This window comes from Colius striatus, chromosome W, assembly GCF_028858725.1.
Source record: "Colius striatus isolate bColStr4 chromosome W, bColStr4.1.hap1, whole genome shotgun sequence".
NCBI lineage: Eukaryota > Metazoa > Chordata > Aves > Coliiformes > Coliidae > Colius > Colius striatus.
This window is the reverse complement of record NC_084789.1, coordinates 13,892,827-13,911,626: the sequence shown is the minus strand read 5'-3', so window position 1 is coordinate 13,911,626 and position 18,800 is coordinate 13,892,827. Positions and strand designations below refer to the sequence as shown.

General features: G+C 44.2%; 1 protein-coding gene across 2 annotated transcripts in view; it reads left to right on the top strand.

Moving 5' to 3' along the window:
• The first annotated feature begins 352 nt into the window (after window positions 1-352).
• The window catches only part of LOC133628456 (transitional endoplasmic reticulum ATPase), a 34,892-nt gene continuing 16,444 nt past the window's right edge, over window positions 353-18,800 (top strand). The window contains exons 1-5 of one of the 2 annotated variants that reach the window (XM_062016625.1): window positions 353-620; window positions 10,612-10,723; window positions 11,084-11,256; window positions 15,610-15,752; window positions 16,868-16,998. In XM_062016625.1, coding sequence (XP_061872609.1) covers window positions 604-620; window positions 10,612-10,723; window positions 11,084-11,256; window positions 15,610-15,752; window positions 16,868-16,998 — 576 coding nt within the window. In that variant the 5' untranslated portion in view covers window positions 353-603. Of the gene's footprint in view, window positions 621-5,649; window positions 5,719-10,611; window positions 10,724-11,083; window positions 11,257-15,609; window positions 15,753-16,867; window positions 16,999-18,800 lie in introns of those variants that run through there. The other variant, XM_062016624.1, reaches the window with a different exon arrangement.

Genomic DNA, 18,800 nt, shown 5'->3' with positions numbered 1-18,800 from the left:
CCAACGAAACCACATCCACCCTGCTGCCCGACCACACTCAGCGTACTCCGGCTGCTCACCGAGCACCCACCTCTCGCTCCTCCTGATTGGCTGCAATCCTCTCCACGCGTTTCCTTTCCTCAAGCCAATCGCGGGGCGAAGCTAGCCCAGATGGCTGTCGCGTGAGACTTTTCTCCTGGATTTTCTCATTGGTGGATTTTTGCTATTGGCTGCCCGACCCGTGTTACCCTGTAGAGCAGGCAAGGCAGAAGCGGCACTGCAATTGGTTGACGAGTGTTGCGCTTGGCTCGTGATGATAAGGAAAAGAAAGAGGAGGGGCGAAGGAGGGAGAGCGCTCATTCTTTTTTTTCCCCGTCCCCTCACTTACACCTTCCTGATTGGCTGAGGTGATGGCCGGGCAGAATTTCCGATTGGTCAGCGCACGCTGTTGTTAGGCAGGTGAGGCAGGGCGAGGCAGTTTCCCCTTTTGATGAGTCAGCTCTGAGGTTCAGCGTGAAGTGTTTTGACCTGCTGCTATTGTTGTGAACCTATTCGAGATCCACCGTCGCCCGCCCTGAGGAGCTGCCACCAGCCGCATCCTCTCGTCCCTTTTCCTCCAGCGCCATGGCTTCAGGATCCGAGTAAGTGTGAGCCACTCGCCGGCAGGCTTCGGCCTGGGCCCGGCTCGGCCTACCTTTATTTACCTCGTTTCCTCTCGTGTCGCGACGCTGGCCGAGCTGGGCCCGACCCGTGTTCTGATCCCACTGTGTCATACAGGCTCTGAGGAGGTGGGGGTGGGGCCTGAAGGGGGATAGGCTGCTCTTCGCGCGCGCCCGGCTAGGCGCGCGCCCGCAGGGGGGGCCGTTGCCGCCCCTCTCCCTCTCGCCTGGGCCATGCCTTTCCGCGAAGTGTCGAGTCATGGGAGGGAGTGAGGCAAAGCCAGGCCGAGCCTTCGGCTGGGCCCTGGCCGTGCCCCCGCCTTGCTAGGCTAGGCCTCAGACGGGGAGGGCTTTGTCTTCCAGGCCCCAGAGGGCCGGGGAAAGCGGCAGAACGGCTAGTGAGGCGGCGAGGGGAGAGAGGTACTATCCTGCTCTCCTGCCCGCAGCGGCCCTCGGGACTAGAAGTGGCTTAACATTAGAAAGTGTGGTTATGTTGTGTTGGGCTGGCCTCTGTGTCAACTGAGGCAATCGGATGGTTTTGTCTCTAGTATCTTGCTTTGCTCTGTTTTTAGCTCAAGGTTGAGGGTAATCTTTTGTGCTCCTCAAAAATGAGTTGAGTAATACTGGTCTCTCAGCTCCCAGCCTACGTGCCCAAGCCACTTCATTGCCCCTTGAGCAGAGTAAAATTAGAACCTAAAGGTAATTTCCCAAATCAAAGAATATTTTAAGTGACTTGCTGGTTTCAGTGCTTTATCTTCTCATTTTCTTTGGTAACTTCTTCAGTTTAGACCTACTTGGTCCTACTAAGTCAGTTCCAGCGAGGTATGCCAAGAACTTAGTATCCATGGTAGAGCTTGTGATAGAAGTGGTGGCCTCAAAAGCATAGTTTGAGTCTGAGGCAGTGTCTTTAACAATAAATTTCTACTTTTGCAAAATTGTTCTCACTACATAGTAATAAACTAAAGTTATTCTGCAACTGGAAAACAATTACTTTTTAGTTGCAATTTTTGGGTCAATAAAGCCTATCAGTGGCTGTAATCATAAAATATTTCACTTAATTGCTTCAATGGACTTTTAATTTTTTTTTTTTTTTTTTTTACTTGGGGAAAGTAGTTCAGTCTGTAACATGGATGTTCAGGCCAGGAAGAAACCACTCACAGGTTTTAACTAGGAAGTGAGTTCATGAGGATATTGATAGAAAGGCACACCGATTTACATAAGACACGACTATTTTCACTTTTGTTTCTCAAGCTGGAATCATTTTGAGTTGGTGACTTTTCATTGTATATTTTGCACAGATTTGCAGGAACAACTTAGTTCTCTAGTTAATGTGGAACTTTGGAGAGTCATAGTAATTTTCAGAAGTATTAGTAGTTACCGAGATTAGGGTTTTCTCACTCTTCGAACCATCCATCACAATGTATAGCATCTGTGTGTTTTATCACATGCTGAACAAGGGGAGTTCTGACACAGAAATTGATGAAGTTATGTAAGTTGTAAAACATCCCTTCCCACTTCTTCCCTGTGTCAAAGGGGGCTGTTTGGCTGCTTTACTGAGAGAGAGAAGGGGGCAAAGGATGGAAACTGAGAACTCATTATTGTTGGTCTTTAGGGCTAGTACATATCTGCTTTGATTTTATTGATGTCTTGCCCTTGATATGCAAGTTTGGCCCTTAACTGTGCCATTATGTCCTCAATTCTGGCCTCTGTTTAGGGGCAGGATCTTGATGCAGGCTTTGAATTTACTTTTATTTACAAAATATCTCTAAAGCCATATTTTGAGTTCAGTTTATCTCTCTGAGTTAGTGGAAGAAAGGAGCAGGAGGAAAATGTGTGAGGGAGCTGACAAAAGAAGTGAGTACAGAGGATCATCTAGAAGACTTGCACTAGGCTCTCTGACAGGGGAAACTCATTGAAAAGCTTCAAAAGTTACCTAGGTGTTGTGATTTAATCCCAGCCAAATCCTGCAATACAAGGCAAGCAACAAGCAAATGCACACAGTGCTAACAAGAACACATTTCCCATCATTAATATTTGCTTTAACTAAGCACCCAGTCCTGACCACCAGCTCAGCCCCAAAAAGGGATTCTAATTATTAACTTTAAGTTGTTTGGTGAGATACTTCAAATCTTGAATACTCTTATGTATTGACCCTGAGTGATCACTTAAATTCATACAACATATGCCTTCAAAATCCTCACAACTGTATCCTTGTGCTAGCAATAAAAAAATCTATGGTCACTCTATTCTGCAAAGTAGCATGTCTAAATATACATCAGATAACAACCTAGTTAGTGCTAGTGAAGTACTATTGCTAAATTTTGCAAGCCAGCATAAGTGTTGCTAAAGCTTGAGCAGTCCCAGTACTAGAAAAAATGTTAGTAGGTGTAGCTGTACTAAGAGTGTGTCTTTTCCTGTGACATTTGCTAAAGTGACCCAGACATTCTGTCGGGGCTGTGTGACTGCCCATCCTTTTGTTGTTACCCATAACAGTGTTCCTGTAAAGACAAAAATCCCATTCATGTTAACTCCTCTGGTATTGCTCTGTTTAGCGTTATTTTATCATGTCAGATGTGGCCGAACATATTGTGAAGGAACCCACGTTGGTCCTGATCCTGTGGAAACACAAGCATATCCCCATCCCCAAGTTATTAAATGCAAGGGTCATTCCTGTTGTCCCGTAGCCGTGTCTTGGACATGGACCAAAGGCTGTGTCTGGAACATAGGAGAAACCCCAAAATGACAATTCACGTGTCATATCTGCATGATCGTGATTTAAAACATTTAACACAAATGTGGCTTTGCATAATCATTCAGAAGGCATATCTCTCATATTCCCCCTCTTGTTTTAGTCAAAAGTTTAGCTTGTTGAAATAACTGAGGGGTAGCCAAAGCTACTGTAGCATGATCTGCAATACGATCAAAGGTCCAGGCAAAGATGTGTGTGATCACACAAGTGATAAAATATGAGTGTGAATGCCTTGAAACATAATACCACAATCTTTTAAGCTGAATAAACAGTTCAGGATTATTGACTTCCTTCAAAAAAAGAATCTTCCATCTGCTTCACTATACCTGTAACCTAAAGAGAATCAGAGACAATATTAAGGTTAATTGTTGGAAATAACTGAAATGCTCGAGCTACGGCAGCAAGCTCAACCACTTGAGGTGAGCCTTTGATTATCTGAATGTCCTGCTTCCACTCATGTGTTTCTGTCCTCCAGAGCACCGTTGCACGATGTGTTTTCCCAGACCCATCAGTAAATACAATGATACCTTAGGTAAGAGGTACATGAGACAACAGAACTTTAGCTCCTAGAGGAAAATCATTGAGAGAACTTAACAATACATGTTTAGGTAAATGTACAGAGATTGTACAGTAAATGTAAAGTACAGTATTTGTACTGTACAAATTGTACAGTAGATGTACAGTAAAATCTCCAAGAGCAGTCGCTGATTCTGCAATCATCCAGTCCAGGTCCCTTTTATTACTAGGTATACAAATGACATCAAGATCTGATGCTTTTAAAGCGTGGAAACATAATCTTCCTTTCTGGATCAATATAGAGTACATCTCTAGTTGTGAAAGTGTCACTGGTGCGCCCACCGGTCCCGGTCCCCACCGTCTCGCAGTCTATGGCCATTTTTTAGCAGGCGGCGGGGAAGCTCCGGGGCTGCCGGGCTTCTCTCGACTCCACCGCGGGCTCGCGTCGCCTTCGGCTTCGGGGAGCCGCCGGGCCGTTCTGCGCAACCGCCCCGCGGGCTGGGGGGAGGTGGGGTTTTCCGGGCTTCTCCCGGCCACCGCCCCCTTTCCTCCGGGACCCGGCATCTTGTGGGGACCCTTCCCGGCCGGCGGGACCGGGAGAGCTGCTTCTGCCTCAGCACCCGCCGCCGCTGCACAAAACCGTCCTGGGCTCCTTCCCGCCGCGCCTCTCGGACGGAGCAAACTCCATGTCCCCCAACCGGTTAACCTCTTTAGACTCGTCATCGGGGGAAATAAATCCTGTCCTTGCTCAGAATCAATAGAGCCAGGGTCAAAAGGAAAAAGATTCTCCTCCTTGGAATCCGAGCTACCCACTGCGGAAAACCGTGGCCACTTATCTTTTGACTCTTTAAGCATTTGCTCTAAGGCTTTGGACACCTGGGGCCACACGGGTAGATGTTGCCAGCTTTTTTATCAGTCCCAGTGGCCACATTCCAGAGCTTTTCACCTATTTTAGTCCACATTCCCCTGTCAAAGTACCCCTAGGAGGGAAGTCTGGCACATTCTTTTGAACCCAATCAAGAAAAGTTACTAAAGACAGCATAGTCCCAGTTTGCTGCTGGCTATCCAAGATGTGATGTAAAACATCTAGATTTATTTGTTGTTCCCAGGTGACTGAAGGTTCCCCACGGCTCACCTTCTGTCCTGCAGAAAGATGTGAGCATGCGTGATGTGTGATCCTGATCCTTCTGTGGTTTGGTTGGGCTATGCTGCAGGAGCGCACTTCTGGAATCCTCTAGTGAATTCTTCACCTGGGATCCTTAATGTAAGGATTGCCCTACAGGGACCCTTAATATAAGGGGAGCCCAACGTTGGATACCATTTGCAGCAAGTGAAGACGTGGACCCCAGTTATGGTGCAAGCAGAAGCAGAATCGGAATCCTTTATTGTACAAGCATCCCCTTTATTTATACCCCCCTTAGTTCCTTTTAATCAGGATTGGTTTTGTTCAGTGGCCTTCAGAGCAGCTGTGCTGATAACTTGTTTGCTTCTTGCATCTCCTGTTCAGGTGGAGGCTCCTCCAATCAGCTACATGTGCACGCTGTGTTCACGTGCCAGTCCACTTCTTTCTCACACTGTATTGAGTCCTGCATCTTGGTTTCCCACAGACCTTCACTGAATTTTACCAGCAGACATAGGAAAATTAGCAGAAGATAACACCAACCTGTGCCTTAGGCTTTCCTCCTTCAGTTCAGGCTCTCCTTTCCTGATGCGTAAATGTTGGGGATTGACTGAGTGTGATTGAGATCCACAGATGCTCTGTCATCTCAGTTACAGCATGAGGAATGCCCAGGAGAGATGCAGCAAAGGCAAATGGTGATTATAATATTCTAAATTGTTACTGGAAGATGGGTAGTGCTTGTTTGTCAAAGTCCTTACCATTGTCTGTAGGAGAAATAACATCACTCTCCTGTGCAACTGTCATGTAATTTCTTTGTCTGCAGAACTGTCATGTCAGATAACTGAAGTTGACCTCATGCATTTAGATGTCTGCATGCTGTTTTTAGAGACCTTTGTTCCATTTTTAATTGCTCAAAGTTTTTCAATTGCTTTAAGTGTAGTAATCTGTCAGTGTTAGTCCAGCTCTCGCTTCTTTACTTAGGAAACTGCAGATTCAGCTCTTCAGTACTAAAACTTTTTCCCTGCATTCATCAGAATTAAGTGAACTACTTGCTGTGCTGTTTAGCACTGCTTTGTATCAGAAGGTATTTGATTTTTTTTTCCAGACTTATACAGCTTTTGTTTATTGAAAACTTTGGTCCAAAAGTTTCTGCTTGCTGTTCTGTTCCTCTTCCATTTATTTTTATCTTCTGTCCCAGACCTTTTTTTTAGGCTTCATAGTAATCTCTGCATCATGAGGGACAGTTGCTCAGTTTCAGTGACAATTTATGTAGCCAAAATTTGGCAGTGGTTTCTTATCAAAAGGCCTTGGGATCCACATCTTGTGTGCTGAGGGGAGTGATTTACATTCACGCTCTGGACAGGCTAAGTTGTTTCTTTCTGGTGTACCTTAGCTCAAGTTTTAATTTATCAGGTAGATTTTAGTTTCCAGTATCCAGGAACATGCTGAAGCAAGGTCCTTACAAGTAGGTTGTTTTTATCAACTGTTTTAACCTCAAGATCCTGTCTGGCCTGACAATGTATTGGTTTCAGTTTTCTCACAGCACTGAGTTTTTCTGGAAATCCCAGACCCTTTAGGACTTTACCAAGACCACGTTTTAGATTGAAGATGGAATTCACGAATGAGTTCCTGGATGCATCTAGCAGCCTTTCTTGTGTCTTTTTGGGTTCAGAGAGTGGATCTGTAACATCTCACATGGTCATTGAAAGGGATGGATGTTAATTTCTTACCTCTTGCACTCTTTAACGAAGAGAGGAAAAAGGTGACTTTCCCAGTGCTGGCAGTCCTGGAGAGACATGTTTTACAACTCCTTTTGTTCACTTAAAATAATGTTGCCTCTCATTTTTAATGTTTTCTATGCTACTAGGGCTTACACAAAGCTTGAAACCCTTTTGGAAACAAGCTGTCTGCCTTCATAGGCTTGCTTGATGGTGTTCCTCTTTTTACATGTCAGAGAAAGGAGCCAATACTACATAGTCTGCCTTGGAAAACCCTCTATCTTGAGGGGTGAGGGAACCTTGGATAACATCACACTCTAGCTATGTCATCTCTCTCTGTACTTTAAAAAATGGAGTGAGCATGCCAAGTGATGCACTGTTGCCACAGTCCGCATTTGGGCTGTGTATCTGCTTTCTCTGCCACTTCCACTGAAGGTTTGATTTCTTCTAGTTATTTTGTCCTTAAAACAGCAAAATGGAGCCAAAATATATATATGGCCGGCATTGTTTTCCATACAGCTTCCTACTCTTTGCTGGTGCTTGCCACTAGCTTAGGACAAAGGAAGACTTAATTGTTTCTTTTTGGTGAGAAACAATCCAAACTGCAACATTTTCTGTTCTGACCTTGGTCACTGGCTTATCTGGACTACTTTGAGAGAGCAGTGAGATGCCCACTAAGGGAAGTTACAATCGTCTGCTGCTATTCTGACTGGCTAATGTACAAGTTCTAATTGCTCCTTGGAAATCGATTAGTTCAAGTTCACATTTATTTCCTTGTGGTGGTTTGACCCTAGCTGGATGCCAGGTGCCCACCATGTTGCTCTATCATCCCCCTCTTCAGCAAGCCAGGGAGGGGAGAAAATGAGAAGAGAGTCTCGTGAGTTGAGATAAAAACAGTTTAATAAGGAAACAGCAAAACCACACGTGAGAAGCAAAGCAAATAAAGATGTTACTCTGCTTCTCATCAGCAGCGAAGTCCAGCCACTTCCCGAGAAGCAGGGCTTTGATATGCGTAACAGTTGCTTTTGAAAGGCCAAAATGAATCACACCTCCCTCTTCATGCTCCTCTCCCCGAGTTTATATTACTGAGCTGATGTCATATGGTATGGAGTGTCTCCTTGGTCAGCCTGGATCAGCTGTCCTGGCTGTGGCCCCTCCCAGGATCCTGCTCACCCACAGCTACTGGTGAAGGTGGAGGAAGGAATGCTGGAGGGACAGCCCTGATGCTGTGTGAGCAGTAGTGAAAACATTGATATGCTATCAATACACGTTTTTAGCTACCAACAGAAGGCACAGCACTACAAGGGCTGCTGTGGAAAATAAGCACCGCCCCAGACCCAATGCATTCCTACAGTTAATTATTAGTTGTATTAGATTGTAGTGGATTTGGGATGGTAGTGATTTTCCACAGCAGCTCGGTGCAGTGCTGTGCTTACTGTTGGTATCAATATTATGACTACTGCTCACACAGCATCAGGGCTGTCCCTCCAGCATTCCTTCCCCGAACTTCACCAATAGCTGTGGGTGGGCACAATCTTGGGAGGGACCACAGCCAGAACAGCTGACCCAGGCTGACCAAGGAGATATTCCATACCATATGATGTCAGCTCAGGAATATAAGCTAGGGGAGAGGAGCAGGAAGGGGAGGCAAGATTCATTTTTAGCCTTCCAAAAGCAACCGCTACGCGTACCGAAGCCCTGCTTCTCGGGAGGTGGTCAGACATCGCTGCTGATGGGAAGTAGAGAGTAACAGCTTTATCTGCTCTTGCTTTGCTGTTTCTTTATTAAACTGCTTTTATCTCAACCCAGGAGACTCTCATCTTATTTTCTCCCCTTCCCTGGCTTGCTGAGGAGGTGGGTGATAGAGTGGTGTGGTGGGCACCTGGCATTCAGCCAGGGTCAAACTACCACAGCCTTTTGGCACCCAACGTGGGACGAGATAATAGCAGTTATACATTAAATGCATTGTAATTAGAGTAAGCTAATGAGTAAGCTAAAGTTCCTGTGCTGGTCATGGAGCCTTGGTGTAATACAGCTTATCTTTCACTTTGTAATGTTTGGGAACATGCTGCTAATAACACTGACTCTGTGCTGCGCTCTAATACTAATAGCTTTGCTAAGTTGGCTGTATGATTTTCTGAAAAGGATGAAAGGGCCTGGGAACATGATGGCCCAAATAATAATAGTGAGTCTCATTCTGTTACTGATGGATTTACTATGCTGTGGGAGCTATCTTGTGGAGGTCGTGGGGCAACGCACCTCTTTCCCCTCAGCTCAGACGGATGTAGACAGTTTTGTTATACAGACTTCCCAGGTCCTTAGTCACCCTTATATGAGAGTTTTAATATTACTAATTAACATGGCTGGTATATTACATATTTTGTGGAATCTGGACTCATCTGGGTATCAGAGAGGACAAATTTGGGATGGAAAGATGTGAAAATGCCCCCTGAAGCAGCCAGTCCCTTGGTGGCAGGATGTGTGGACTCCAGTCCTCTCAGAGAACTATGGCTGAGGTGGAAATTCAAACTATATCTGAGATCACCATGGTTGAGTCAGGCAATCAAACAACAACCATAGTGGTTGCCCCAGTAGTGAAAAAGAAACAGTGGATAAGGATGTCAACAAGTCCATATCATTGATTAGTAAGGGCAGAAGAGGAAGAAGAGGAAAGGTTAGAAGAAGAAGCTGGTCATTCAATAAGGAGATTAGGGAAGGAGTGAAAGAAATCAAAAAGGAAATGGAAACTACTCGGTCCCTCACCTCAACAGAACTTAGAGATATGCTAAAAGATTATAGTCGCCAGCCAGGTGAGCAGATCGGTGCCTGGCTGCTCCGATGTTGGGATAACGGGGCTGACAGTCAGCAATTGGAAGGTAGACAAGCCCAACAGCTGGGATCTCTTGCTGGGGACCAGGGAATTGATAGAGGCATTGGAAAGAAGACCTCAATTTGCAGTCTCTGGAAACGGCTCCTCTCAAGTGTAAGGGCAAGATACCCATTCAAGGAAGATCTTGTAAATGCCCAAGGAAAATGGACTAGAACAGATGAAGGCATCCAATACCTAAGGGAATTAGCTGTACTGGAAGTCATCTATGGTGATTTAGATAATGCTGAGGCCTCCACAGATCCAGACGATGTCCAGTGTACACGGGTCATGTTGAGAAAAGTGATTCAGAGTGCCCCAGCTACGTATTCTAATATCTTGGCAATGGTGTATCACCCAGATATGGATATACCAACAGTGGAGAGAATATCTTCTTGGTTGCAAAACTTCAAGAAAGCCTCTGCACCTCCTCACCAGTGTGGGATGTGCCTGACTGTCAGAACCACCCTAAGAATTTGGTCATCCACTGCCCTGACCAGGGGATAATTAATTAATATTTCTACTGGCTTGCTAGGTTTAACTAATAGACCTAAACAGGCTAGAGTCTTAAAACTCTTGCTGTCTGGGGTGCTCCAGCATTAACCTTTAATTCTCCTGTTTATCTGGGATTTGACACCAAATACATTTGAACTTTTCTTTCAGTGGCACTGATTACATGTAATTTCAGATTAATCTGACTAATTCTTTTATGCAAAACATCTTGCAGTCAACAACATCTTAGTGGTCACTTTTTTTCATAGATAGCTTTATATATATTTCCATTTGAGGCTAGTAAAGTGGTTACATTTAGTGACAGAAAACATTCTGCTTTGAATTCCTGAAAGTGGTATCTAGGAATAATGGTCTCCTTTGTCTTACAAGTATAGTTTGTAAAAGACAAGACAACAAAGAAACCTGTGGAAAATGGAGAACAAAATAGGGGAGTAGCTGGAAAAGGAGAAGCAATATCACTTGGACTGATTAACTTCTGTTTTCTTTGCTAGTTCTAAAGTGGATGACTTATCAACTGCTATTCTGAAGCAGAAGAACAGGCCCAATCGGTTAATTGTTGATGAAGCCATCAATGAAGACAACAGTGTTGTGTCACTGTCCCAGGTGTGTCATTTATAAAAACAAAGCATTTAATCTGGTAACATGCAAGCTGTTGCTGTCTATTAACTTGAAATGCAACTTTGCAACATGAATCTAAGCAGTTGTCAGAAGCTACAGCAGTTACAAGTGAGGGAGGTGGGTTGTCTTGTTTTCTAACACTCATAAAATCTATTTTGGTTTTCAACTTTTAGGATTCAGTAGAGCTTGTGCCCTTAGTCTGGCTTCAGGATTAGCTCTTGACTGGTGAAGTGGGAGCCTCTGTCTTTGTAGATCTAGTATATCACTTCCAAGATGGAACTCTTCTTCAAATGTTTGAATTCTTGCTTTCTCAAAAACTTATTTTAATGCTATTATTGATTACAGGCAAAAATGGATGAATTGCAGTTATTCAGAGGTGACACTGTTCTGCTAAAAGGAAAGAAGAGGAGAGAAGCAGTCTGCATTGTTCTGTCAGATGATACCTGCTCAGATGAGAAGATTCGCATGAATAGGGTTGTTCGCAACAACCTGAGAGTGCGTCTGGGTGACGTGATCAGGTGAGGACTAGTTTTGCTAATTGTTTCATATTCCTGAGTTACTTTTTTTTTTTCTGTACTAACTCTGAATTAAGTCTATAGTAGAGATGTGGCCTGCATGAAGTATTATTACGTCTCCCAGAGGAAATCAAAGAAATGTTTACAAGTGTGTGTCTTATGTCAGGGATCTCAGTTTACTTTTGCATGTGTTTCTGGCTGTATACATATTCAGATTAATACTAAAAAATGATGCTAAAGATTCTTGATTTCAAGACCTTTACGAGCCTAGGTCCGGTCATTAGTTAAGTAGTTCAATTGCCCCACTGTTGTCATAGTCTTCTCAAATTTACATTGTCAGATGAGTTCAAGTTTTTCCCATCTAAATCTTTAATGCCCACAAAAATTGTGGAAAGCAGTAAGTAACATTGTAATTGATCTCATAGTATGATTAGCTCAAGTACTGAGCTGCCCTATGACAAACAGAAGTTTAACTTGCTAGAAATGAGTGACGAAGACATGAAGCAGTTAAATAGCAAGATTAAAAATTTTAAAAGGTTATTTTTATTCCAATTTTTGTTAAAATAATTTTAAAATTAGGAATTATTTAACAGTGTTGCAGGAATTTTATTCAATGCTTGCAGAAGGTAGTAGGAAAGCATTGAAGTATACATCTTGGCTTATAGGAGACAGGTTCCATTCTATGATGGGAGTGAGGAGAAAAAAATGTGAACATTTATTAAACATAAAAATGCTAATTTGTAGGCTTAAATATGTGAGGGCTGACAGCTCTTGCTCCTGAGCATCTTCCTAATCTGGAATAATGTGCATATCCTGACTAAATTGGAGCCTGCTTTCTGACACTAGACTTTCTGGAGTGATAAATGAAATGATCTTTAAATGCAAAATGTGTTTCATGTAAATTTTGTAGAGGAGAGAAACAAGTCTGTTCCACCCATCTCTCTACCACGAGAAAATGCAAGTTTTAAACATAGCTGTAGGTGGAGCAGAACAGTGCTTTGAGGCAGTCTGGATGCAGGTAGCTGAGCCTGGGAAGAAGGGAGGGGTGGAGGAAGGAGATCTCAAAGTGCTGGTTGTATTTTTCTCATCATCCTGCTCTGTCTTTATTTTACTTTGTCTGCTTTCTTTCTAGTTGGTAGTGGATTAACCTGATCTTGTTTTCTTTCTTGAGTAGTTGAGCCTGTTTAGCCTGAAACCATAATTGGCAGTGAGCCCTCCCTGCCCTTGTCTCCATCTACAAAGCCCTTGGTTATCTTTTCTCCTCTCATCTCTCTGGGGCCATCCTATGGAGGGTTGGGATATGTATGGGGGTGAGAGAGCAGCTGTGTGGTGCTTCATTGCCAGCTGGGCTTAAACCATGATGGGCAGTCTGTTTTTTTTCCTTTACCTTTCTGCTATATCTTTTACCATATGCTTTACAGAGGTGAATCTATTAAGTCTTGAACAAGTTGGAAAATTGCATGCTCAGCTGCAGTTTGCATAGGCTTTTCCTAGCTGGCAAAGCCAGTTTGAGCTTTTTGCCTCTGCTACAGCTTGACACTCTAAGGTGTCACTGCAGTAGGCTGTTGGCCTACATTGTAAAATAATAGCTGAAATATTTATTTAAAAAGGAGGAAGGAGCCTTTGGACTTCAACCTAAATATCAGTCCCCACAAAGGGGAATTGACAGACACCTGGCTACCCCTGGTTGGTACTGAGAGCCTTTGCTCAGAATCAGGGTTATTAGCAACAGGAGCTCTATTCTGTGTAGTAAGTTATAAGACAGAGGAAGCAACAAGGAGTTTCCTTCAGGTCCCTTTCCCTTACAGTTGGTTCAGCAGTAGCTCCTTGTTGAAACAAATGTTATCTTGACTTTCACAGGTGTTTAGACTGCCTTAGTGTGGTGGTTTGACCCTTGCTGGATGCTGGGTGCCCATCATGCCACTCTATCAACTCCCTCCTCAGCAAGCAGGGAGGGGAGAAAATAAGATGGAAGTCTCGTGAGTTGAGATAAAAGCAGTTTAATAAGTAGAAAGCAAAGTCACGCACGTGGGAAGCGAAGCAAAAGTAAAATAAGCTGTTACTCTCTACTTCCCATCAGCAGCGATGCCCGGCCACCTCCCGAGAATCAGGGCTTCGGTACACGTAACAGTTGCACTTTTGGAAGGCCAAAAATGAGTCTTGCCCCCCCCCCCCCCCCCCCTTCCTGCTCCTCTCCCCCAGTTTATATTGCTGACCTGATGTCATATGGTATGGAATGTTTCCTTGGTCAGCCTGGGTCAACTGTCCTGGCCATAGTCCCTCCCAAGATTGTGCCCACCTGTCCTGGTTTAGGCCCCTCAGGGAACAAAGACCACGATTAGCCTCCAGTACCAGGCTGAGAATTGCCCAAGGGCAGGGAGAGCTTAATTGCCGCTTAAGGTTCAGGACAAAACAGACCAGGCTACGCTTAAGGTTTGGGGAAGAAAACAGAAAAACAATTTAATGCAACATCAACTAAAACATACCCCCAAAACCCAAAACATAACCAAAATAAAACAACACAGAGTAATACAACAATGAAGAGTCTGACCAGCCTTTTTAAGAACACCTTCTTGCCACACCTCCCCTCTTCCCAGGCTCAGAGCCCTGATCCCAGTGTTTTTACCTCATCCCCGCTTGAACGGTTGGGGGGGGGGGGGGGGGCAGGGAGTGGGGGTTTCAGTCTGTTCCTGATAGCTTCTGCCATTTGTCCCTCCTCAGGACAGGTGTGCTCTGCACCAGTCCTCCCTGCAAGTCTGTGGGGTAACTCACACACACAGCAGCCCTGCACAGGCTGCTCCAATGCCCACTTATTCCAAAGGCTGCAGCTCCTCTTTGCCTCTCATGTGGGGCTGCTCTGCGGCGTGCAGGCTCTCCAACACGGCCTGGGCCATGGCCGTCTCCCCACACAGTCCCTCGCCCGTCCGGGCTCACTCACATGGAGCTGCTGGTAACTCTCAGTCCTGCCATGGATCTCCATAGGTTGCAGGGGCACAGCTTGCATTCTCGCCATGGCTTGCAGAGGGGTCTCTGGTCTATTGCTTCTCCTTCCTTCCTCCTCCTCCTCCTCTGGCTGAAGGGTCCACGTGGTCACCTCCATCTTGTATCACTCAAACACTTCCTGTCAGCACTTCAAATTCCAGTCCCCTTAATAGTGATCGCAGAGGTGCCAGATTGGCCCAGCTGGGCTGGAGGTGGGTGTGAACCCAGGAGCCGGGGGAGAGTCTGCAAACTCTTTACCTGGTCTTCACTGCAACCTGCTCCCCCTGTTACTAAGCCAAAAGCTGCTCCTTGCTAAACCAGAACACCACCCACAGCTATTAGTGAAGGTTGGGGAAGGAATGCTGGAGGGACAGCCCTGATTCTGTGTGAGCAGAAGTCTCAACATTGGTATGCTATCAATACCAACAGTAAGCACAGCACTGCAAGAGCTGCTGTGGAAAATCACCACCACCCCAGACCCACTACACTTAGTAACTTGTAAATGTGCCTTGGGGATGGCAAGGAGTGCTTCAGAAGAGCAGGGGGTTGGAAGGAATTAAATATGAAACTGCCCAATAGTTTTGGATAGGGTGGAGAGAAATGAAGTAAAGCATGTATTGTAAAGACTAGATCTCTGATGGGCATTTTTGCCTTGTCAGGATTCTTATGCATATGGGAAGCCTCACCAGGGCTTTGAAGAGTCCTTTTTGGCATTCGTACTGGCATAGGAAGAGATATTGCCTTTTCCAGACTCAGGTGCAAGTCCAGGATGATATGGTGTCATGGTTTAACTCCAGCAAGCAACTAAATACCCTGCAGCTCAGTCTTCTTCCTTTCCCCCCAGTGGAATGGGGAGGAGAATTAGGAAAAAAAACCCAGATCTTGTAAGTTAAGAACAGTGTATTAAATAAAGAATAATAATAATGAGTGTAATGAAAAGGAATATAACAGAAATAAAACCCAAGAAAATCCAAGTGATGCACAATGCCATTCCTCAATACTTGTTGACTGATGCCCAAGCAGTGATCTGCCCCTCCTGGCCAACATCCCCCAGTTCATATACTGAGCATGACATTCTGTGGTATGGAATAGACTTGTGGCTAGTTTGGGTCAGCTGTCCTGGCCATGTTCCCTCCCAGCTTCTTGTGCCCCCCCCTTCCCCAGTCTACTTGCTGGCAGGGCAATGTGAGAAGCAAAAAAGACCTTGACACTGTGCAAGTACTGCTCAGCAATAACCCAAACATCGCTATGTTAGCAAAATTCTTTTCAGCATAAACTCAAAACAGAGGCCTGTACTAGCTACTAGGAAGAGAATTAACTTTATCCTAGCCAAACCCAGGATATATTGCTATCTGGAGTTTTCTTCTGTTGCAGCATCCAGCCTTGCCCAGATGTGAAATATGGCAAACGTATCCATGTGCTGCCAATTGATGACACGGTAGAAGGGATCACAGGGAATCTGTTTGAGGTCTATCTCAAGCCATACTTTCTGGAAGCATACAGACCCATCAGGAAAGGTAATATTACCTGTTATCCTATGCAACCTGATCTAGGTGAACCTGCTTCTGCAGGGGAGTTGGACTAGATGATCTCTAAAGGTCCCTTCCAACCCCTACCATTCTGTGATTCTATGTTATTGAAGTCCTTATGGATGCCAGTGTGAGCTAGTCTGGAGACTGAATAAAGAATTTCTAGAAGCTTGCACGGATTTCCACAAAGTGTTAGACTGACATCTATAGACAGAGATTTTTCTGGTGCTGATTTAATTTTTTCCTAATCTTCAGAAGAAAGATTATCTGTTGCTGACTGGCAGAGCAGTTTAATAGTTCTCCTGCACGTGTGTGTTTGATTAGTTTTTTTTTTTTTTTTTTGTGGTTGCAGGGTTTTTTTGGTGTGTGGTGGGTTTTTTTCTACATAGGATGGGAGAGCATCAAAAAAGATTCAGGTAGAACTCAGTTTAAAGTTTTCTCCTGAGTTGCTACTGCTTGATGGGGATTAGGGAGACATGTACATATTAATTAATTGGTTGGATATACTAGCTGGCACTCTGACTAAATTCACTTTTTTGAAGTAATTTAATAACTGTGAGAGTGCATAAAAAACTATACATTAGAATTGTCCTAGTAGCATTTCTGCTAGAACAAATAGGTTCTAATACAGTATAAACACAAGTTGGTGTTACCCAGTTTAGCCAGGAGTCATAGTGCAGTATTATATATTATTCTGCTTCTGGAGACAACCAGTTATAACTAGTAACAATTAGTTATGATAACTTGAAAATTAATTTTTATTAAGTTGGGGTTTTTTGCCTGTTTTAGACATGTTAAATTGAAACTGAGTGGAAATGTGACTTATTGTCTTTGTGTTTTGTACTTAGGCAGAGTGTTTTTGCTGGTTTTGTTTGCTGTTTGTTTCTGGATTAAATTTGAGAACTTCAACTGCTACAGATCTAAATGGTGCTTCACTAGTCACAATACATGCAGCTCTTGAGTTAAAAGTGAAGAGCAGTGTTAAAAATGCCAACAGTGTATGCCTATGTAACCCACTTCCTTGTCCTCTGGGTTTCCTGTACAAAGGTTGACATTTTACAGACATCTGTTGCAGCAGACTACTGAAATATGGGGTTTTACAGGTGACATCTTCTTGGTGCGTGGAGGAATGCGTGCAGTGGAGTTCAAAGTGGTGGAGACAGATCCAAGTCCATACTGCATAGTGGCTCCGGACACAGTGATCCATTGTGAAGGAGAGCCTATCAAACGAGAGGTGAGTAGAATCCTGTCACGTGGTTCTACTGTATCTCCTCTGTCTGAAATCTGTTTTACTGACAGTCCTTGAGAGCAGCAGTGTTTGCAGTTCCTTTGTTGACATTTTGTATGAGGAAAGGCTGCTGGGGGGGGGGGGGGGGGGGCTGTTTAGTCTAGAGAAGACTGAGGGGGGAACTCATTAATATTTACAAGTATATAAATGGTGGATGTCAGGAGATTGGGGCATCCCTTTTTTCTATTGTATCTAGCGAATGGACAAGGGGTAATGGGGTGAAGCTGGAACACAAAGATCCATTTAAACATAAGAAAAAACTATTTTACTGTGAGGGTGATGGAGCACTGGAACAGGCTGCCCAGGGAGGGTGAGGAGTCTCCTTCCTTGGAGAAGACTCGCCTGGACGCATTCCTGTGTGACCTGATCTAGGTGGACCTGCTTTGGCAGGGGGGTTGGACTAGATGATCTCTAAAGATCCTTTCCAACCCCTACCATTCTATGAATATAATGAATAAAGTATCTGATTTCAGGAGATGAGCTGCTGCTGAAGGTAGTCGGAGAGATGTGCTTCCAGTATTCTTCCTCAGATGCTGAGATAACACTGTCCTGCTTTTGTCTGGGAAAGAGTTGATTTTTCTCCCTAGTAGCTGGTACAGGGCCGTGTTTTGGATTTAGTGAGAGAATAATATTGACAACATACTGATGTTTTGGCTGTTGTTAAGTAGCACTTATCTGAAATGAAGGACTTTTCAGTTTCCCATGCTCTTGCCAGCAAGGAGGTGCACAAGAAGCTAGGAGGGAGCGTGGCCAGGACAGCTGACCTAAACTAGCCAAAGGGCTATTCCATACTCAGTATATACTCAGTATAGAAACTGGGCGGAGTTGGTAGGGAAGGGTCAATTGCCGCTTGGGCATCGATCAGCGGGTGGTGAGTAATTGCATTGGACATCGCTTGGATTTTCTTGGGTTTTATTTCTCTCTCTTTTGTTATATTCTTTTTCGTTATTATTTTTTATTGTTGTTATATTTTATTTCATTTTAGCTATTAAACTGTTCTAATCTCAACTCGAGTCTTACTTTTTTCTCCTGATTCTCTTCCCCATCCAAATGGGGGAAGAGTGAGCAAGTGAATGGCTGAGCAACAAGCACCAATGCTTAAGTTTGCTGATGAGATGCATTATTTTGGAAATTTCATGCCATGTAAAAAGAATTGGTGCTCTTTTGGTGAAAAATTTGAAATATCTAAATGATTGGCTTTTTTAATATTTTTTTTTTCCCTGTAAGGTATCTAGCCTTGATCACCCCAAGCTTGAGGCAGCCTGAGTCAATTGTCTGTCAGGTCTTGGCCACCTTACTGTTACAAAGTAGGAAATATTAGAGAAATAAACTAAGGTGGTTGTATACTTTATTAAGTAAGTGCCTTTTTACTGCCTGCAAATTGGGGTGAGTGCTGGTTTGTGGTTAGCTACATTCTGAAAAATTCTCTTATTTGGCACTTGTGAGACTATGTCTAGGCACTGGATGAGTCCAGTTTGGGTTCTTTAGGACATAGCAGAGACAGATAGGAGCAAATTCAGCCAAGGCCAGCAAAATGATTAGAAGTTGAAGGTCAGAATAAGTGAGGAACAGCTGGGAGAGTGGGTTGATGCAGTATGGAGAAGGGAAGGCAAAAAGACAGGCTTACTGGCAACTGCCTGATGGGAAGGGATGAATAACCAGGCTCTTCAGAGAGCTGTGCCTAGGGACAGGACTAGAGGCAATGGCACAAGCTGGATCAAGGGAAACTCCCAATAGATACTAGGAGA